This window comes from Phragmites australis, chromosome 4 (assembly GCF_958298935.1).
Source record: "Phragmites australis chromosome 4, lpPhrAust1.1, whole genome shotgun sequence".
NCBI lineage: Eukaryota > Viridiplantae > Streptophyta > Magnoliopsida > Poales > Poaceae > Phragmites > Phragmites australis.
In genome coordinates this window covers 41,695,444-41,716,309 of record NC_084924.1, presented here as the reverse complement: position 1 = coordinate 41,716,309, position 20,866 = coordinate 41,695,444, and the positions used below count along the sequence as shown (strand labels likewise).

The following is a 20,866-nucleotide window of genomic DNA, read 5'->3' as shown; positions in this document are numbered from 1 at the left end:
TTGCAGTAAGAAATAAAAGTAGAGATAAAAAAAGTAAGGAATAAAACTCTTTATTGATTCATAAGATGTTTATATATGTATATATAATAAAAAACCTATCTATTAAAAAATTTAAATAGTCACAACTCTTACTAAAAGATGTTTATTCATAACACACGGAGCAGGGCAAGGTGGGGGCCGGGCGGAGGGCAGCTGCGCCACACGAGCGCCGGGCCCGATGAGTGGGCGTGCGCACGCAGGCCACTGGGAGACAAGGCTGCTTGCTTGCTTATTGCTTCTGATGTAGCTGTACGTGTGTGCCTTTTCAATTTCACTTTTTGTTTTTAAATGATGACTAAAAATTTTACGAAAATTTCCTAAAAATACTAATGGCATTACTACTTGGTTGTGTCTCCTGAAATTCAAGAAATTTTTCAAGAGACATTTGCAAAAATTAAAATCTAAAGAAGTCCAAATAAATTTTAAGCAATTCCGAAAAAAATTAATCAACAAAAGAAATGTTAAATCTACTAGTCATAGTAAAAAATATTGAAATAACAAACCAAAATTTAAATCGACATGTCTCGGGGAAAAACTGTTGAAGCAAAAAAAAATGTTGGGCTGGTAAGGCAACGCTGCGTGAATTATGCGCCAAGTTCGGCACAGACAGACAGAATAACAAAGCTAGTTCGTCGCGAAAGCTGTGAAAACTGCGCGCAGAGCAAAACAACGAGTCGCCCGACGATTCTAGGAAAAATAAAAATGCCTCTCCACACTATTTTCTTTTTCCTAGCCCAAATGGCCCAACCGAACACTTTTCTGGGCTGCAGCATTTCTTGACACTGAGCTTTGGAAATCCTAGAAATGGATTGGATCCCGATCTTCCGAACAGGCCCTGAAAGACAAGTATTCAACAATGCAAAGTGAAACATAATGGTACTTACAAACCTATAACAGTCGGTTTGGATGTCCAGATTAATTAAGCGATTGAACACAGCTAGTGAAACGCAAGGATGGGGACTACAGGATCTTGGTGGAATCGAACCACCTTCCGTCCGAGACTAGGCCCTGAGCCATAAGTCCATGGAGGACCTCACCGTGTCGAGAAAGATCCACAGATACGTCACCACAGACGGCCATTATGCATTGGGTAATAAGCAGACTGCTTTTCCAGCTTTGGCGGATCGATTTCGGCTAAAAGCACAATTCTCTCAAATAACCGCACACGTAACAATTTCTCGGAAAGTCCCTTGACCCAATAACTCACTTAATTTTCCAAACTAAAATCGCATACCCAACCGCTACGATTTTGTCAATTTGATCTATTTGCTGTTCCTATACTTAAAACCGTATAATCTAGTTAAGGATAAACCGTATAACCTAGTTAAGGATAAACCGTGTAACCTAGTTAGACGAAGTGCGATTTTTACTGTTACGCATTCTAAAACATTGCTCCTAACTTAATAATTGCAAAAATTACAACTAAATAAGCACTATTGAAATTGAAAAGACACAGCGATGACAAACGAACAGCTCCTGTCAACTCGGGGAACAACTAAGCATAAAACAAATTTAATTTACTGTACATAGATTCTGCAGCTGTAACACATTTCATACCGGCAGTCCACACCAATTACGTGCACAACAGCAGTACAACTTCCAACTACGCACACTCCACATAATGAGCACAATTAACAGAATAGTTCTACATAAAACCTCAACATGAGCACAATTAGCAGAATAGTTATTCATAAAAACTAGCTCATAAGTACCTTTTCATACCGTCAAGCAACTTGTGTTGCAGCGTAAGAACGACCAACCTCTGAACTGATGATTTAATACTGTTGATAAATCTTCCAGAATAGACCACCCTTATACCTCCTTGATTCAAGAACAATGAAAAATAATGACAGGAAACGGTCCACCATTAACGCAATAATTGTGTTTGTGTTATGCATTAACTGCAGAAGCCACGAAGACCTGGCTTGATGACGCAGATCACCCAGCAACCGAACGAGAATCACCATAGGATGTAAACAGCACAAAGTCTACAGTTGACACGCTCCATCAGCACATAACAGGTTGCTTAAAGCCTTCAATCGTACAAGCACGCTCCATCATCACCGGAGGCACCATTTTTTGTAGTCACTCGTTGCTTGACCCTTGTTGCGAGTATAAACAGTTGAATCCTTCATACAACTTTTGACAAGCGATGCAAACTTACAAGGCTATTACATATTTACTATAAACAAATACCCACGAGACGGTTTGCGTCAACTAAAAATTAGGAATGCACAGGTGATGCTAAAAAATACACAACTGAAACTCGTAACATAAAGTCGTATGTAAAAATACAAGATCAATAAAGATCTGCACTTCTGAAACAAAACCACTAGGAGCAGAACTAGGATCATATATTCTTGTAAACAAAATGCACAAGAGATGATTTCAAGCGAAAAGGCCATCAACAACCTCGGTTAGTAGTGAGAAATGTCCAAAAGACTTCAGTTACCAGCCGAGAGAATCATTAGTCACCCGTACATACTTCTCATCTCTAAATCAGAATTTAGATGTATCACAAAAATAGAGAGCCGTGTGGTGCGACTAACGCGAACCCTTTAGTCAGGATGACTGAAAAATTGCAGATTCCAGCTAACAAGGCTTTTGAAATTTGTGGAGATCTTTACGGCTGTTGAATTACGATTTCAAAAGGGAAGATTCGTGTGCAATTATGCAAAAACCTGCAAACGCTTGGAGCTTGAATCTCCAAAGTCGATAATTCATGCAATTCGTAATTCTACAATAACCGGGTGGTATATTTCTACATATTTATTAACAGATGAACAATTTAGAGGGATTATTAACGTATAGCACAGGATTTTAAAACAGCGCATATGAACAAGCAAGACTACAAGTCTAGTGTTATGAACTGCAACTTCAGATTATGAGTTGTACCTTTTTTGGACTGTAGCTCCTTGATTAATTCGTACACGCCGAGACGAGTAGCAGTAGTGGCTGCAAGATGAGAAGGCAACAAGAGGAAGCACGACACAGGGACACAAGAGGGGAGAACCCGGGGCCAAAAAAATCCATCCCCCGTGCGATCTCCCCCCAAGACACAAAAACATCTTTATTACGGTGGCCTGCCATGCGAGCGCACCCAACATGGCAAAGGCCTCTGTAAGATGTCACATCTCATTTTTTTTCATCTCTTCTAGCCTCTCTTTTCCCCTCTACACACGCGACTCGAGTTACATACTTTACCTTACCTTGACTTCAGCTCGGCACGGCTCGCTCTGAGCAACATCTCACGGATCCAATAATTATCGAAATTTCATCCAATAATTATCAACACAACATCATCACGCGAGGAGGAGCAGAATGGATCCAGCGATACGACGAGGGTTATCCGACTCCGATGCCTCGAATCCGCTCAGAAAATCCCAATCTCGCTGAGAAGCGCCAGATCTCGCCGCCCGCGCAGCCCATCCGATCGGAACTGCACAACACAAGAAACAAGCGCAGCCAGGAGACTCACCGTTGCGCGACCGGATCCGTGGCTCGATCCGGAAACTAGGCGGATCGACACGAAAGGTAGGTTGTTCCAGAGAGGTCTAGAATCAGGCGTCAAGGGATTAAGCGGAGGACCGCGGCGACCTCTGAATCCAGGCAGGGGGGAGGCACGGTGGTAGGGCAAACGTGACTATGGTTAGCGAAGGTATTTATTGTCCCGTTGGGGGAATCCGACGGCAAAGATGAGGCCGCTCGTTTCGGACGGACAGGATGAGAAACACGTGTCGGAGGGTCATTGGCGATGACACGTCGATTGCGTTTCGAGACCGCAACCTGACGGCAATTAGCGTCACTGCTTGCGTCATTGGTTCACGGGATCTCTTGTGGACGGAACTGAAGATAGGCTGTTTGTGTCTGCCGCTGTGGGAGATCATGATTGGTTGATTCGCGGCGGTGCCAACCTCGCACTAGGCCTTTTGGGCCTCAGGTTATGGGCTGCTACCCTGGTTGAGTTTATTTCGGGGGGAAAGTCTATTTTGCCTCTCTTAATTATTGTCTAGTCTATTTTTTCCTTCTCAACCACAAAATCATATATTTACCTCTCTCAACAATTAATACCAGTTATAATTTCACCCTAATCCCGATTCAGGCTGATTTTGACCGACATAGACGAAGTGACGTAGCAAATTTGCCATGTCAGCACTCAAATAAAATCCTCGACCTCGATTCATTTTCTCATCCATTCCTCATTCTGCAACGGTGCACAAGCGAAACCCTAGCTCCCGCAGGCAGCTCGAGTAGAGATTCCAGGGCGATGCGGAAGGAGATTAAGACAGCGAGGTGACCAAATCGACATGGAGGGAGCTTATGGTGGACAAGATTTGAAGACCTTTGTAACATTAGTGTTGTTTCCCCTCCAATCGACATAGTTGTAGGATTCGATGCATTGTTTATTCCTTAGTTAGGCCAATGAAGAAATGGCTAATGTGTTCGACATATAAAATCAAGTAGTCAGCTCAAAAAGTGCATCTGGATTCGGTGATTTGGTGTTAGTTTATTGTTAATTTGTTGGGACTGGTCCTATAATATTGCACAGAGTAAGGAGTTGTTGTCTTTTGTATGTAGATTTAGGACATGGATGTTATTGGCACACTCGCAGTGAGATTTCATTTCAACGGTGAGTTAGTAAATGATGGGAAGCAATTGCATTATTGTGGATGAAGTGAGGCAATGTCCTACATTGATATCGGCAATGTTTCTTTGCCTGAAATTGAGGGACATCTATGGGACCATTGTAGTGTCACTGGTGGCACCATACTGTATTAGTTATTTCCTAGGTTAGAGCTTCAGAATGGGTTGCTAAAGGTTCATCTAATCCTAAGTATGGTTTTAGTAATTAATGATAATACCTATGAACTAATAATTATATTAAAATTGTTAGTAGGTTATTTTATAGGTGATACATGATGGATTGAGTATGGTGTCATATGTAGCGAAAATGGCATTATTAGGTTATGATTGTGATTTTGGTGATTATGACAACATAGTCAATGAGACTAACATGTTTGTCAAAAATATATGTTAGTAGGTCTAATAGATATAATACATGAAGAAGTCACCGTAGCCGGGATAAAGTTGGATTGAATTGGAGAAGTCCCGGAAAGATTTGTCTCATCGGATGATCTGGTGCTCTAGGTGCTGAACTTATTGGAGCATATTTGACAAAGCGGAGAGAGGCCTGAAGACCTCACCGGAAGATCCGATGATCAGAGAAGATACAGTCTGGAGTATTTTGTCCAGAGAATGTTGCAGCCATTGACATTGAAGATCAAAGCATCGGATGGTCTGGTGATCAATGTGTTGCACACACTGGACAATGAACAGTGCAAAAGAGACAGAACGAAGTTCAACGTATCAGATGATCTGGTGATTAAGGCTGTGCACATCGGAGAATTATTTCCAGAGAGTGTTGCATTGGCTCAGTTGGCTGAAGTCAACTCACCGGATAGTTCGGTGATGAAGTGATGTGCATCACATATTTACACCGGTGCAATTTACATAGAGAGGATGCAATTGGCTCGAATGCTAAGTATATACTCACCGGATAGTCCGATGATGGAGATGAAGTATACAATGGAGTGCCGGTATTCACAAAGGCTTGAGTGGGGTTCCAACGGCTAGTTTGTGAGAGTGTGCTCACCGGACGATCCGGTGTTAGTACTATTGTTCTCACCGAATCATTCGGTATTAACAACTTTTATGAGCCGTTGGGTTAACGGCTAGTGCACAGGTTTGAGGCTATAAATACCCCTCCACTCAGTCATTTGAATGTATGTCATGCTGATGGAGTCTAGAGAAAGCTCATACACACTTGAGAAGCCATCAAGGCAAAGATATAACTAGAATATATTTTCCAGTTTTGTCAATCTCAATGAGTTTGGTGGGGTACCTAGTTATAGGATTGATAACTGTAATATCAAGAGGAGCTATCGAAAGTGCTGCTCGTTTGATATATCGACTACTCAAACCATGTGCTTATTGCGGGATGTGTTTGTGTTGAGAGTTTATTTTATAAGTCCTGTGTATCTAAAATGTGTTTTAGATTTAACCATTTGTTATTGTTTGCCTTTGTGGTGTGTAGTTGTCGCACCCGGTTTTAACGGACAAAACCAGATACGACTTATATGTACCCAGAAAGTTCATACATAAGGACATCATAGGTGAAATACAAAAGCAATATTTTAACTTACAACTGTTAAAATTTTACATTAAAGACTTCATCTAAACAACTCTATTAGCTAAACGATGGCAGACTAAACGATGTCAGCAGGATGAAAGCATAGACGACCAAGAACTCCACAAGCACCGACCGGAAGACACGATCCTAGAACACCAGGTTGTCGTCTTGGAAATGTTGGAAGTCCTCCACTGAGCAGCATATGTATTGTGAGAGATAGCAAGGGTGAGCATATGGAGTACTCAGTAAGTGTGGAAAAATAATGATATGTAGGCTTTCAACAAAAACAGGCTAACACATGGTATATTTGCGTAAATGCGAGTAAAGAAAAGACATTTGGACTCAAAAGCATTAAGCAGTTATTAAGTGAATGAAACACAAACCACCCAACAACCATCCATCCAAAGATAACCATCACCATCCAGTACCTCATGTACCATCAAGACTATGATCATAACTATAACCATAACCTATATCCAAAACCAACTAATCATGTGAGAGTCTAAGTCTCTCATGACTGTGAGCATGACTGATATATCAGATTTTACACTCTGCAGAGGTTGTACAACTTTCCCATGGGTCGTGACTTCATCACTTGCAAGCAGATGACTAAAGTCTCCATGTTGCAATGCCGGTCAAGCACTATACACACGCCAGTGGTGTGTTGCTAGGAGATCACTATGAAGCGTTTACAAAGAATCCTCCCAGTATGTGTCACCAACACTCCAGGTTTCACCGCTAGGTGCTGCCACCTAGAAGTACCCTCTTGTGCCCTGCGATTTCTGAGAATTAACTTCCCTCATCCACGCCTCCCATCTGGCCCACACAATACTGGAAGAACCCTAATTAATCGGCTAAGCCTACCCATATGTCGCTCCACGAACCGGTCCTTAATTAGATCATTTGAACAAACACTAAACCAACCACATAACCATGACCACTATCACCAATATCCATATGCTCAAGGCCTAAGATTTCATGTTGCTAAACCATTAACAAGTTAACCACCATTGTTCATCAGTCAAGATTATGATACTTCCCAGTATCCCAAAAGCATAGCTAAGAAATCTACCCACCAAAGATACTTAACCATAAATCATCTAGGTTTCAAGGGATGATAAGGAAAAATCTAGATAAAACTCTAACAGAGGTGACTACTCATCATATTGACAGACACTGTATGCAATTTTGTAAAATAAAATAGTTTAAATCATAGGTTCAAGATGATTAAGGACACTTTCCTTCTCCTTGTTGCTTCTCAGTGTATCCTAGCTCTTGATCTTGACGTTCCTCAAATTGATCCGGGACGTTATCGACTAATCGCATAATTACCGGTAAAGCACGCAAAAAAAATACACTAAGAATAGAACACAAAACAAAAAATAACAATATAAAACATATCTACAAATATAGAGCTCGGAGAAACGAATCTAACAGCGCAATAATCGCTTAAAATGAAGCTATGACGAAAAAGTTACACTAAAAACAAGATTAGGATTTATTTAATAAAAGAAAAGGACTAATTTGTAATTAAAAGAAAATTTTAGGGACCTTTTTGTAAAAATAGAAGAACCTATTTTTATTTTGGAAAAGTCTAGGGGCCTAAGTGTGAAAAGGTAGGGGCTCTTTTGTAATTACAGAAAAGTTTAGGGGCTAAACTGCAAAATTACCAATTCCTAGGAATATTTGGAATTATTTTTGTACTGTAAAGGAGGAAATATTGACTGGGCTAGATTGGCTTATGTGGCAAGGTGACTGGACTAACACATCAGTGAAGATGCTGACGTGGAAGGATGATGTGGCAAGGTTGAGCTGGCTGGGATTTTGTATGACACGTGGTAGATCTAGATTGGTTGCTGAAAGGGTATGTTATAGATCTAATTTGGCTGATGAACTAGGATCTGATGGCTGAGAAAAGATGGGGTTACCGGAGGGGAAAAACACGGTGGAGCCGGGGGTGGCACGACAGCGCATGGCCGGAAAACTCGTCAGGATGGCGCTCCGGCTCGCCAGCGACGATGGTGAGCGGTGGCAAATGGAGAGGAGAGCACAGGGGTTCCAATTTGAGGCTCACCACGGGCGACACGGCTCGTGAAGGGGGCTAGCGATGGCAGAGGTAGAGGAGACGCATGGGATCTCGTCGGTGGGGTAGCTCCAGCGGTCGGGAAACCAAAGCGACGGCGGGAGAAGCTTCGGCGGCTGGCGGTGGCGGTGGACCGCTTGGGCTGCTCGGTTGACGCTAAGCAGAGCTAGAACTATGTGGTGGCGAGCTCCACCGAGGCAGAGGCAGTGGCAATGGCGGCGGTGGTGCTATGTTTCAGCGGTTGGCTCAGAACTTGGCGACTTGGCTTGATGGGAAAAACCAAGGGGCGAAGGAGCATATATAGGCGTGGTTTCGTGCGGAAAAAGGAAGGCGGCAGCTCGTGCTCGATCCGAACTCGAACGACGGCGATGCTCTTGTTTCTGGCTCAGACTCGCTAAGAGTCCGGGTTGAAGATGACTTGGCACGGGTCCACCTGGTGGCGACACGCGGAGAAAGCAGCTTGGGCCGTGGCACTAGGCCCAGGAGGAGAGGAGAGGAGAGGCGTGCTCTGGTGCTAGGCTTGGGGTGGGAGAGAGGAGCGGCTGGGTCGGCCGGGTCCAGGTGGGGAAAGGAGAGGGAGGGGTCGATGGGCTGGGCCAGGCCGAAAGAGAGAAAGGGTTGGGCCGGACTAGGTTGAGTTTTAAAGAGTATTGTTTTGTTTTGAGAATTTCCACTAAAGGAAGAAAGCACTAAAATTCAAATAAAAAGCAAATAAAGCCTATAAATTCTAGAAAAATTCAACAAGCTTGATAACCTTTTGAAACCAAATTAAATAATTTGAACTTATGAAAACATTTTGGTATTTTGGAAATAAAATATAATTCAGAAGAATTCAAATAAAATCCAAATGAGCTCAAATAAGATCCAGAGAAAAACAATAAAACCATAAATGCCTATTATTCAGCATGAATGCATACAAACAATTAACAACCTTATTCAAATTTGAATTTGAATTTAGAAAATAGGATTTTTCCTATTCTAATTGTTCAATCTAGCTTCTAATCTTGGAAATTTTTAGAAATTGAGAAAAGTGAAAATCAGGGTGTGACAGTGGTATGCCATGTAGCATCTAGTTTAATCTCTGGTGATTAAACTCGTGGAAGTATCGGATATGTGTTTCCGAAAGTTCCAAGAGGGTCTTTGTTGGTAAAAGTCTGTGTGTATCAGAAGTTCCGATGTTTGGATCAGAAGTTCCGATTTGAGTCGGACAGTCCGGTCTCTGAGAACTTGGTGTTCTCGAGTTGTGAGTGATAGGTTTCAGAAGTTCCGATGTGTTGATCAGATGTTCCGATATGAGTCAGACGGTCTGGTTTATTGAGAACTTGGTGTTCTTAGTTAGCTATGTGGGAGTTAATCAGAAGTTTTGATGTGGTGACTAGAAGTTCTGATTGGGATTGGAATCTCCGGTCTTGTATCGAGTTGGGGTTCTTGGTTAGGAGTAAGTTTTTAATCGAAAGTTCTGAAGTCTGGATCAAAAGTTCCGATGTGTAGTTTTCGCCAGATCTGGGTTCGTCTGTGAAGTTTAAATCTGTTGTTTTGAACTGATCGGAAGTTCCGATGTGAAGATCGGAACATCCGATGTGTGCTGGAAAATGTTGTAATAGCCAATTTCTAACTGTTGGGATTCTAGGGATCGAAAGTTCCGATCAGTGGAGAAACTACCAACAGATAGTTTTTCAGAGTGGAGTATAAATACCCATTGATCTCATTTCATGGGGTGGGTTCTTTGGCTAGCTTTGTGCTGCTTGTGTGAGGTGTTGAAACTTGGTGTTCCACCTTTGAGTGCTCCTCTTCCCTCTCTATCGAGATTTGGTGAGAACCAAGCCTTTGTGGCTTAGTGAATAGAGATAGAGATATGTGAAGGGTGTGGTGCTTTGGTAACCCACGGTTGTCGCATTAGTTGCATGTGTTGAGCACTTGGAGTTAATCGTGCACAAGATTGGGAGTTTGTTACTCTTAGAGACCACCGTCTCCTAGACGACTCGGTGGTGGATTACTGGCGATCTCCTAAGGTGAAGATTGTGAGGAGTCCCGGAAGTGATTGCGGAACTTCACCTTCTCCGGAGTGGAGGAAGAGTTGACCATAGTGGATGCGAGGAGTGTATTGTGCAACCTCATAAGGAAAATGGTTGAAAAAGATTTGGCTCAAGTGCGACCGAGGTTTCTCAATAGAGACGTAGGATATCGGTGGATATCCAAACTTTGGTAACAAATCATTTGTCTCTATGTTTCCTTACTCATATGCATTACATTGATATTCATGCTCGTATGCTTGTATGTACATGCTTTGAGTTAATTTCGTGATTTACATCTAGCTATCCTGAACAGATCGGAATATCCGATCACTAGGATCGAAACATCTGATTGGTTTCAATCGGAATATCTGATTAATATGATCGGAACTCTTGATTGGGGTTTTTTTATACCTTGCTAGATTTGAATAATCTTTGTCACTCTAAGATTGTAATCTTCACACTTGTTTAGAGTGATTGTGCACTAGTTGAGCCTACCATATTTAGGTTTTTCACTTGTGAAAAATACGTTAGTTTTATTTACGCTATAAATTTAGGTCAACTATAAAAAGGGGACAAACTTTTATAAAAATGCATATTCATCCCCCATCTAGACGACATCATTGTCCTTCCAGCTACGAGCATTGGTTGATGACAAGTCATGTGTGCATATGTCTGAATGCATTGTGGAATGAGGGGTTGCGGACATATATCTTGAGGAGAAAGGAGTTGAACAAGTATCAGATGATGAGGACAAAGGAGGGGCTGAGGCTAGTTATTTTGAGGAAGAAATGGTAGAAATGGATGAGGCTGATTCAAAAGAAGATGATGATGAAGAGGAAGTATCAGAGGTTGACCCACTACTGATGGTCACTAGAACTAGATCAAGGGAAGAGGTGGACAAGCAGATTAAGTTGCTCAAGGAGTTCTACAATAATCCAAGCAAGAAGGGAAAAGTAGTTATGAAAGAAGGTACTTGCCAAGCAGGAAACAAGGATGAGATAACTGTGTTATCTAGCACAGACAGTGAATATATGCTTGGAGATCATGGTCTTTAGAGAAGGATGAAAAATTAGTAGAAATATTCAAGAAATTTAGAGAATTCAAGAGAAAGTTGAAGCATGGGCAAGTTGCCCAGCTTGATGATGTAGTCCTTAAGCGGAGCACAAAGGGCTAGCAGGGTTTGTTGAAATTGAGGATTCAGAAAATGAGGCCCCATATGCTGACAATAATGATGAAGAGTCAGTAGAAGAGCTTGTCAGTGATGGACAGTTAAGAAGGAAGGAGAGCAAGTATCAAAGGTTGAATAAGAAATGTGTTCCCATATTAGCTTTGGGAATGAAGTTCAGTGGTAAGAAGCAATTCAAGAAAGTTATTATCAAGTATGGGTTGGTTAAGAGGCTTATGCTCATATATGACAAGGATGAACCAACAAGGGTTAGGGTAAAGTGTCAAACCAAAGAAATCAAGCCAAGCATGAACCAAAGAGAAATCTGTCCACAATAGAAGACAAATTCATCTATTTCACTCACCCGAGCTTGCGCACACTTCTGGTACCTTCGGGCGAGGTTCTCATTGCTCCACGAGATCCATCTTGTCGCCTTCTTGTTGCATTGGCACACGATCGGTGTCTCATACTTCAAGGGGCCCTCCCTATACGAGATGGGGGAGGATGAGTTCACACCATCCCAACTCCAACCAGACGAAGAGTCTAAGCTCCAGGAAGGGGTCGCCATCTGCACCGGTGAACCACATGTGAGCCCTAGGGTTACAACTGCGAAATGAGGAACAGAGGAATGGATGCGAAAATGATACGAGCTTGGGGATTTTATTTGAGTGCTGACATGGCAAGTTTGCAATGTTACTTTGTCTACGTCGACCAAAACTAGCCTGAATCGGGGTTAGGGAGGAATTATAATCGATATTGACTATTGAGGGAGGTAAAATGTCTGGTTTTACAGTTGAGAGGAGGGGGAAACGGACTTGAGCAATAGTTGAGGGAAGCAAAATGGATTTTTTTTCCTTATTTCGGTGGGACTTTGGAGGCTTGGGGGATGTTGTTGGCCCGCCTTCAGTTTTTATTTGTTGGTGGTTGGACATTGTGCTGGTAGGTGAATTGCTTCTAGTAGTTAGGTCGTAGGTGATGAGATGGGGTTCCCTCCTTGGTTGTCAAGTTTCCTTGGTTGGTGCCTACGTAAATATCTTTTCTCTTATTTATATCTTTTTTCTTTTCAATATGATACTAAAATTGTATTAAATTGGTAAGAAATATGTCTCCATATTTCTCGAGGTTCATGAGGTATAAGGAAATTACAAAGAAAAGCAATCCGGTTCTCTTAGTCACCTATGATAACCTCTATCATCCTTCATGTCACCCAACAACAGCTGAACAAAGCATATCGTCACAAACGGAGTTGAAATCTTGTACAAATGCTGATGAGGGACCCTCAACCCTTAGATAACCGCGATAGGCAACACTTCAAATTCACTATCAAAATGCACCTGAGACTTAGAATTAACATTGGCGGTGTCCTCGCCGAATTAGGTAAACGATCAAATTTGGTGCTACCTTTCACAAATTCATCGGATACAGTAGTCTGGAAACAAAATTTGAGCCTAGAAATAGTGAAGCCGTCAATCCGGAACAATAACTTGCACAAGAGGATGATGAAGTTCTCCAACCCTACTCCAAAGAGATGGAGAAGAAGCTAACATCTCCTGTGCTTCACTGTCGTCACCAGATAAGAGGAGGAACCCAATCTTTCATGATCATCGCATCATTGCAACCACCATGAGTGACTCTAGGAAACAATACCTTTATTGAATGAAAATAAAATCATATTAGTAGATCTACAAGAAAGACAGAACTCCTCCTCACTGTCCACAAGGTTGACAGGGTAGAAGAGAGGGTGGGAGGGGGCAAGGTGGCGGTGTCGGGGAAGTCCTAGGCACCAACTGTTGTCATGTAACTGTTCTTATTTATATCCTTTTCTACTTTGTTAATATAATTTGTAGTTCTCCTTACACTTTGTTCCAAGATCGGTGGCAAGAGGGATTTTTGTGGTGAGACCCAAATGAGTTTCCAGCTTATGTCTTGCTTTTTTTTTTATCAAACATACACACTTCTTTTGAATTGGTGGCAGAGCTTGACCCTATATTTAAAAAATAAGCTCACAACTTGGAATAGGAAAAATTGCATAAGAAAGAGCTCATCTTTTCCAAGCTTAACCATCTATTAAACCTAATGCTCAATATTTTCTCAAAAGTGATGCCCTTTAATTCTAAAATTTCTCAAAAATCATACAATATTGAAGGACAATGATAAAGATTTGGTAATTAATAATTAAGAATTTATCAGAAATACAATATACCTAGATATGGATATCACATGAGGTAAATAACACATGTGCTGATACTCTAGGCAGTTCATTGTGTTCCGCACGACAACCATCCCCAGATTAGAAAAGAGTCCTTCATATTTTCTAAAATAATACAATCTAAAAATGTTATAATAAAAAACTCTAAGTACGTTATGTCTCCTCAACCCAGGTATATAAGGAGGAAAAGGAGTATGGCCAGAAGGGAGGAAGGAGAAGAAGCGATTGAGCAAGGGAAGCGAGAAACCAAACAAGAAATACGAAGAAAGTCTAGTCGGATAAAGACAAAAATAACCTATTGAGATTTACAATAGAATTATACCACAATTAGATTCACCGAACAAAAGTTTTAGGATTTAGAACATGAGAGAACTCACCGAAATTCTTAAGATTAGATCTGATGCCCTCTATTGTAATTGTCTCTTCCTAAGAATAATCAAGACGGAACATAACGTATGTTTATTATTCTAAGAGAGACTTGATCTGTATAAAATTTTGTACCCTTATTTTCAATGCGTACCATTAATGATCATAAATTCCTACTTTAGTAAGTATTTATATAATCGACTTTACTAGTCGTCGACAGATGGGCATGGCGCACCGCACACATTGGCTCTCGCTAACCTACACTGCTTTACTAAGTTGTGAATCATGTGAGAATCATTCTATCTTTCTGCAAAATTCTTGTAGGACTACTGTGAAATTCGTAACGAAATCCATTCAACAGACGAAGGTTATTTCTAAGACAAACAAAGTTAACAGTACGATGAAATGATACGAAATTTCTACACATAACTCGAAAAAAAAAACTACATGTGACATAAGAGTATAAGACGTCATCCCCTATATTTCTATTATTATATTTGATACAGGCTATGAACCGACCTTATTACCACCTACTAACAAACATACCCAACATTTTCCCGCCATCTTTAATCTATATATCCTACCTTCTTTCCCGCTTCTACATAAACACAGAACCCCACCCCCCCTCCCGCCAACAAAAAAAAAGGAACGAAACGCGTACGTTTCCTCTGTACTCCTCCCTAGATATACAAGACCACTACATTAATATTTTCTCCTCTTCCGGTGCAATCCTCTGGACCCTGATCGGTAGGCCCTTGGGGAAGTCGACGAAGGGATACACGAAGGCCTGGTCCGGCTCGGCGAGCTCCCACCGGAAGTTGAGCACCAGGTGGTGCAAGAAGACGGCCATCTCCAGCTTGGCGAGCTCCGACCCGGCGCACAGCCGCGTGCCGCCGCCGTACGGCATGAAGCTGCTGGGCGTGTTGCTCTGCAACAGCAACAAAGCAGTATGTAAAGACGCGAATTTCGTCATACTTGTCAAGACTCTGAACGAGCTGAATCAACAGATCCAAACATCTGTGGGCATGAAAGAACTACTGCAGCGGACAAAGGGTAATCCGGAGTGGAAAAGCTTCAGGAAAAACACGGGCACTGATAATGGCACGGATTGTCTGAACATACGTGCGCGTCGCATCCAGGAATTGACAGGGGATGTCCCCATCGATTTGTAGCGGATAAGAATACGCTGCGCTGTAGCCGGGATGGATTCCACTCACTCACTCACTGGATTCCATCCAACGTGCCAGCCTATTCCAATTGGACCGTGCTATCGGAGCATCATTAGCCGGGACTCCACTGACTATGAGACAGCAGCAGCAGCCGGGCGCTGCGTTGCAACTAGCGAATCGACACGTCTCTTTTGATCGGACCAAGAGGAAATTGCGCTCACGTGTGCGAGGCGAGCATTCCCTTTCATGTCAGGTTCATGCTCTTATCAACCGTTGAGCTATATGTGCACAAAAGATACCGTGTCTTTTGCAGGATAGTGTTCAAGGTGGCATATTTAGCTTAGGCTCCTGGCTCTGACGTTTAACTGACTGGACAAAAGCGAGTCGGAGATTGGATGACCAGATATTTTCTTTCTTGATGGATCAATGATCGATGTTCAAGGGACAACAGCACTAGTGTTAGCAGTATTACTTTCAGTTAACTTGTGCAGGCAGAGCTTAGTTAACGATTGACTGAGGAGAAGGCTAGACTGAACTTTTAGGGTATGGAAAAAAAACTCGATCCACCTAGGAGGAATTAGGTGATATTATATTAAGAAGAAATAGACATCTAAATTTGAGTTAAAGATGACTTAACCTAGATGATAAAGGTGTATACCCACACCTCCAACCAAGCTAGGCTCAATTCCTGACTTTTAGGGTATGATTGATTGCAGGGGCACTGACCTTCCATCTCCAAGGATTGAAATGATTGGGGTCTTCGTACAACGATGAATCGAGATGAACAGCCGCTAATATCGGCAGAATTTTCCATCCGCTTGGTATGTCGTACCCTTCATGTAGAAAGAGACATCACACAACAGAGAAATATCCAGTATCCGTTGTGAAATTTGTGTTCAATTTCTGAAATGAGAAGGCAAAGTTGAAGCTACCGTTGTAGTGGACATCCCGGATGACTTTCCGGTGTAGGAACCTGACCACGTTGCCCAGCCGTAGTGTCTCATTTACAACCTGTAAGCAACAAAAGAAAAGCATCAGTAATGCTATGAAAGTATTCATTTTTCCTACAACTTTCAATATCAGAGCTTGTGCAACTTTGGAGGGGAACCAAAGATCCTTTGGCTTCCATAACAAACAGTATATTAAACTGCTTCTGGCATCTAGATAGTGCCATCTGATGAACCATTTGTCATCTACATTTTCAGGTTGCCGACAAGTTTCCGGCATCTCAAGGGATGCTTACCCCTCAGTTAATTGTTAACTGAATGATGTTTGATAAGCATGTTCTGCATACTCCGTTTGAACAGCGAGATACGATACAGATACCTTCTAGGTTTTTATGCTACACGAGAACAATGTGTACTTCTCAAAGCATTTGGATCGTTGCAAAATGATGGGCCTGGCCCTCTAGAAACTTCCAAAACCAAAAACAAGAAGAACCCTGCTCGGAGAGCAAGCAGACACCATGCGCTCCAAAAGTGGCCAGCCAATTATTCTGCAGAGCCTTCAGTTTCCATTCGTACATGACATTTTTGGCAGTTGCTATCCTCTACGCATCTAGACGAGACGATTTCTGCTAGTACGAGTTGGAATCAAGCAAGCAAACAGCAGAGCACACATCGATCTAGCTTGCACCAGCATTATTATGGAAGGAACGAACAGAACAAATGGCCTTACACATTGTGTGAAAACCATCTCCTTGTAGTCTTCCCAGCTCAATTTGGATGCCCCTCTTTGCCTTTGTCTCCTAGCAATCTCAAGATGCTCCTCCTGCAAGTGATATGTCACTGTAACTATAGAGTTCCATAATATTTCTCTGACCATGCACCATCTAGTATTACTGTAGAAAGTTTGAAATGATCGGTGAAAGTGAAGTGGATAAAACTAAGTTTTTGTACCCGGAGTTCTTGGACAGCTTTAGGGCATCCTTCTAGGAAGAAGATGGCCAGGGCCAGCGCCATTGACGACGTCTCATGTCCCGCGAAGAGCAGGCTCAGCAAGAGGTCCAGGATCTGTTCTTTCGAGAGATTGGATTGCTTCAGGGCCCATCCAAGAAGATCATCTTCCTCTACACTTGAATTCTCCTTGTTCATTTTCTGAACCCTCTCCTCCATCTTCCTCTCTATTACTCCAAGTATGGCAGCACGAGACTACAGGAAAGCACAGTAATTGTATGATGTGATTTTGAGGTCAACAGAGCAAACTTTTTACAGTGGAAAGTCCTCTCTAATGAGCAAACTTATCATCTAGATATTGCCTAACTGCCTACTAGTCTAGGATAATATGTTTTCGTAGCTCTTTCTGTTTTGGAGAAATATGTGTGGTTTCATTTGGAAGTAAAAATGACGTATAACTACCGCCAAATATGGGCAGATATGTTATTTTCCTTCTCTCGTGTTCATCCCTGAAATGACGAGGATTTAGAAAGTTTTGCCTTTTCATGTATGAAGGATGGGCATGATTGACTTCAGCTAACAAAAGTGCCTGCACTTTTTCTGTTTTTTCATTAACTAAGAGCAAGTTATGAAGGTTGCTAATTGCCTACTTAACGAAATGAATGTTGTTCCAGGCTGGCAAGAGTTGGTCAGCGGTTGAATCATGACAAATGATGGATTCACCCAACATATAATCATGTTAAATTGTGGAGGCTGGTTATCTAAATTTTAAGTTGTTTAGAATCTCCAAAAGAAAAAAGATTTAAATCCCCACATGCAATTGTATGATGCATGCTGTTCAACACAGGTGTACATGCATGTAGGAGACAGAGAGTCTGTGAAAGCAAGCATGCATGCTGCAGCTGGGAGCAATCAGTAAAGATCATTTGATTGTGACCTCACAAGTAGTGAAAAGTGCGCAGCATTTTTATGCGGCCATGAGTGGTGATCAGGCCCCAAGGACAAGTAGGATATTTTTTTCTGAACGAAACCATTTTTTTCTTAACGAAATCAGGGATAAGTAGGATATAGCTAGGGATAAGAAAGAAAATAAGCTGCAAATTAATAAAGGGTTAATCTACTAAAAAAATAATTATCAACTTAAATATGTGACGCTAAACATACAATGTTTGTACAAGCTAAATGTGTACCGCTTAGAAAGGTTTTGACTCATGCATAGCAATTATCCAGTACTGTTCTAAACTGTTTCCCTTTTCTTATTTTGTGGGTGCATAAACCCAATAATGTACAGAACAGAAAAGAACTTGAGGTGATTTGCATATATCCAAGTGCCCATAGCAGAAAAGAAAAGATCCAGTGGTCTCTCTGATTGGACCTGATGCAATATTGAAAACTGGACACAACAGCGATCCTTGGACCATCCACTATCTGAAAACCCACACTGCTGCTGCTCTGTAGTATATTAACGCGACCCAGACCCTCTGATAGCTCTATGTATGAAAAATTGATGGGCCATGCACCAACACACAAACTACCAAATAAAATTTAACAACATCTCTCTATATATAAGCTTTTATACTAGCTTCCTTATTTTCTTTTTCCTTAGGATTGCAGCTCATGTGCATCGTATCGCCCCCATCGAAGGGGGAAATTTCACTAGATATGAGGACAAATAGCTTATATGAAGAAATACAACTCCGTAATATGGTTTGTACGCACGGTCTATTTTTGTCGTTCATCCCTTCCACATCATACTCATTTATCTGTTGATACTTTCATTTATCATATGAATTTTTCACATACCCATTTAATACAAATCTCAATGCAAATAAACAATCCAATAATAGATGCAAATGAACATACCCGTCCAATAACAGTGCGGAATTTTCCCTTCCAACTTATCAACACCGTTTATTTACTTTGAGATATGTTAGAGGGATATGTAAAAAAATCATTGATTATATAAGATAATCAACATACGAATGAGTACTCAAATAAGAGAAATAGATAATCGAGATAAAAGCACTTGTATAAGAGCATGCATATTGAAGTTATATTTCCCCACCGTATCGGTTGGTGCATGTAACATCATCTGATGAAACGCTAGTTGCCACCTATATTTGGAAATTAAACGACAAAAAACCTTTGTGCGAAATCCACCCGCACGGGTGCACGCGCGGTCAGAGAGAGACAGAAGGGACAGCGGAGCAGTGCACTACACCTACCTTGAGCGCCTTCCAGTAGGCCGTCCCCGGGAAGTTGAGCGGCGCGGACACGACGCCCTTCATGAAGGTGATGTACTCCCGCCTCAGCTGCTCCGTCTCCTCCTCCCCCGGGTCCATGCTCATTATGTTCTTCGCCATCAGGTTAAACGTGAACTGCACCAGTGCGCACGCACGAACCCATCGGTCGTTAGCGTTCTCGTCGCGTGGACGGCAGGCATGCATCGAGACAAGTTACATGTGCAGTATACTAGCTAGTTGGTGATGGTAGGTGTACCTTCTTGGCTTCGTGCTGGGCGGAGAAGGCGGCGGCGTCGGAGGAAGAGGGCGGCCAGGACCGGAGGACGAGCAGGGTGTGACGCTCGACCTCGGGGAGGAGGACGGCGCGGAGGCGGACGGAGCTGAGGAAGTTGAGGGAGATGGCGCGCATCTCGCGGTGGGCGTCGCCGACGAGCACCAGCATGGACCACTTGCCCAGGATGCCGCCGATGCTGCGCGGGTAGCTGCACTCGAACAGCCGCCCCTCGTTCTGCAGGATGTACCGGTTCAGACCCGCGTCCGCCGACACCACCGTCCGGTCCCCGAACAGGCTCGACCGGTATATCTTCCCGTACCTGCAGCATGCCATGCATGGCACCACATGGCCTTCACCGTTAGCTCTCAATTAATTCCACCACCATGCTTACGTGCGTGCTAGCTTCTGTGTACCGACGACGGACCGTGCGACGTGCTGCTCCATGAACTGGCCGATGGAGGTGGCCGGGTGGGGGCGGAGGTAGCCGAAGGTCTCGCCAATGAACGGCCAGCCGGGGGCGCCGGGGGGCAGGTTCGGCCGCTTCTTCTTCGTTGAGCGCCACCGGTGGCTGCCGTGGCATTTGGCGACGGTGGTGGTGTAGAAGGTGAGTAGGGCCAGCAGGATGAAGGGGAGGAAGAAGAGGAGCTCGCTGGTTATGGAGGCCATAATGGCGCCCATGAGCTAGCTACTGATCAGAGGCCTTTCTGAAATTTATATCCTGCCGGTTGCTTTGCCTGATCACTCGCTGCTCGCTTTGTTGGTTTTGTGTGTGTGTGTGAGAGGGAGAGAGAGAGCGGATGGGTTAGAGAGAGAAAAGAAGAGGGAGGGGCGAGCTAAATTAAAGAACGGCTTTTAGCTCTGAATTTCTCTCGCTGCAAGCTTTGCGCAAAGAAAATTTTGGTAAGAAGAAGGCGCCCACTTCGGCCCCTCTCTGTGGCGCTCTTTTATATAAGTTTTTGAGACGTGTGACAGGGGAGAGGTGGTTGTAGGGGGGCACTTTAGCCAGAATTTAATTTTGGTCCGGCGCAGGCAGTAGGGTCAGTGCTCTCTGCAAGCCATTGAAGAACAGTGAAATCGCCCATTTTCTCGCCGACACGGTTTCCAAGCCTATATGGCAATGAAAAATCGACGACGTCCGATGGATGACACAAGCATTCGATGACATATAAGTATGCTCCCTTTATTCCTACACACTTCCTAATCTCTACACATTTCCTA

The 20,866-nt window shown here is 42.8% G+C and overlaps 1 protein-coding gene and 1 long non-coding RNA gene across 2 annotated transcripts; both read right to left on the bottom strand.

Moving 5' to 3' along the window:
• Window positions 1-1,455: 1,455 nt before the first annotated feature.
• On the bottom strand, window positions 1,456-2,890 carry LOC133916581 (uncharacterized). Its single transcript, XR_009909517.1, has 2 exons — window positions 1,752-2,890; window positions 1,456-1,642 (listed from the first exon to the last, which is right to left on the bottom strand). It is a non-coding gene; the product is annotated as an uncharacterized LOC133916581 (long non-coding RNA).
• An 11,638-nt stretch (window positions 2,891-14,528) lies between these two features.
• On the bottom strand, window positions 14,529-20,624 carry LOC133916580 (steroid (22S)-hydroxylase). The gene is made up of 8 exons (XM_062360316.1): window positions 20,073-20,624; window positions 19,631-19,967; window positions 19,357-19,509; window positions 17,135-17,386; window positions 16,914-17,006; window positions 16,169-16,247; window positions 15,963-16,069; window positions 14,529-14,995 (listed from the first exon to the last, which is right to left on the bottom strand). Exons 1-8 carry the CDS (start codon window positions 20,324-20,326, stop codon window positions 14,765-14,767), a joined length of 1,506 nt encoding a protein of 501 aa, XP_062216300.1. The 5' UTR covers window positions 20,327-20,624; the 3' UTR covers window positions 14,529-14,764.
• Between the last annotated feature and the right edge of the window lie 242 nt (window positions 20,625-20,866).

What these genes read in the sequence shown, in the direction of transcription:
- LOC133916580 (XM_062360316.1), bottom strand. Translation starts at nt 20,326, where the DNA reads ATGGGCGCCATTATGGCCTCCATAACCAGCGAGCTCCTCTTCTTCCTC. An exon ending in AAGCTGTCCAAGAACTCCGG is followed by an intron (nt 17,007 to 17,134) that starts GTACAAAAACTT and finishes TATCACTTGCAG; the next exon opens with GAGGAGCATCTTGAGATTGC. An exon ending in CCGGGATGTCCACTACAACG is followed by an intron (nt 16,070 to 16,168) that starts GTAGCTTCAACT and finishes TTCTACATGAAG; the next exon opens with GGTACGACATACCAAGCGGA.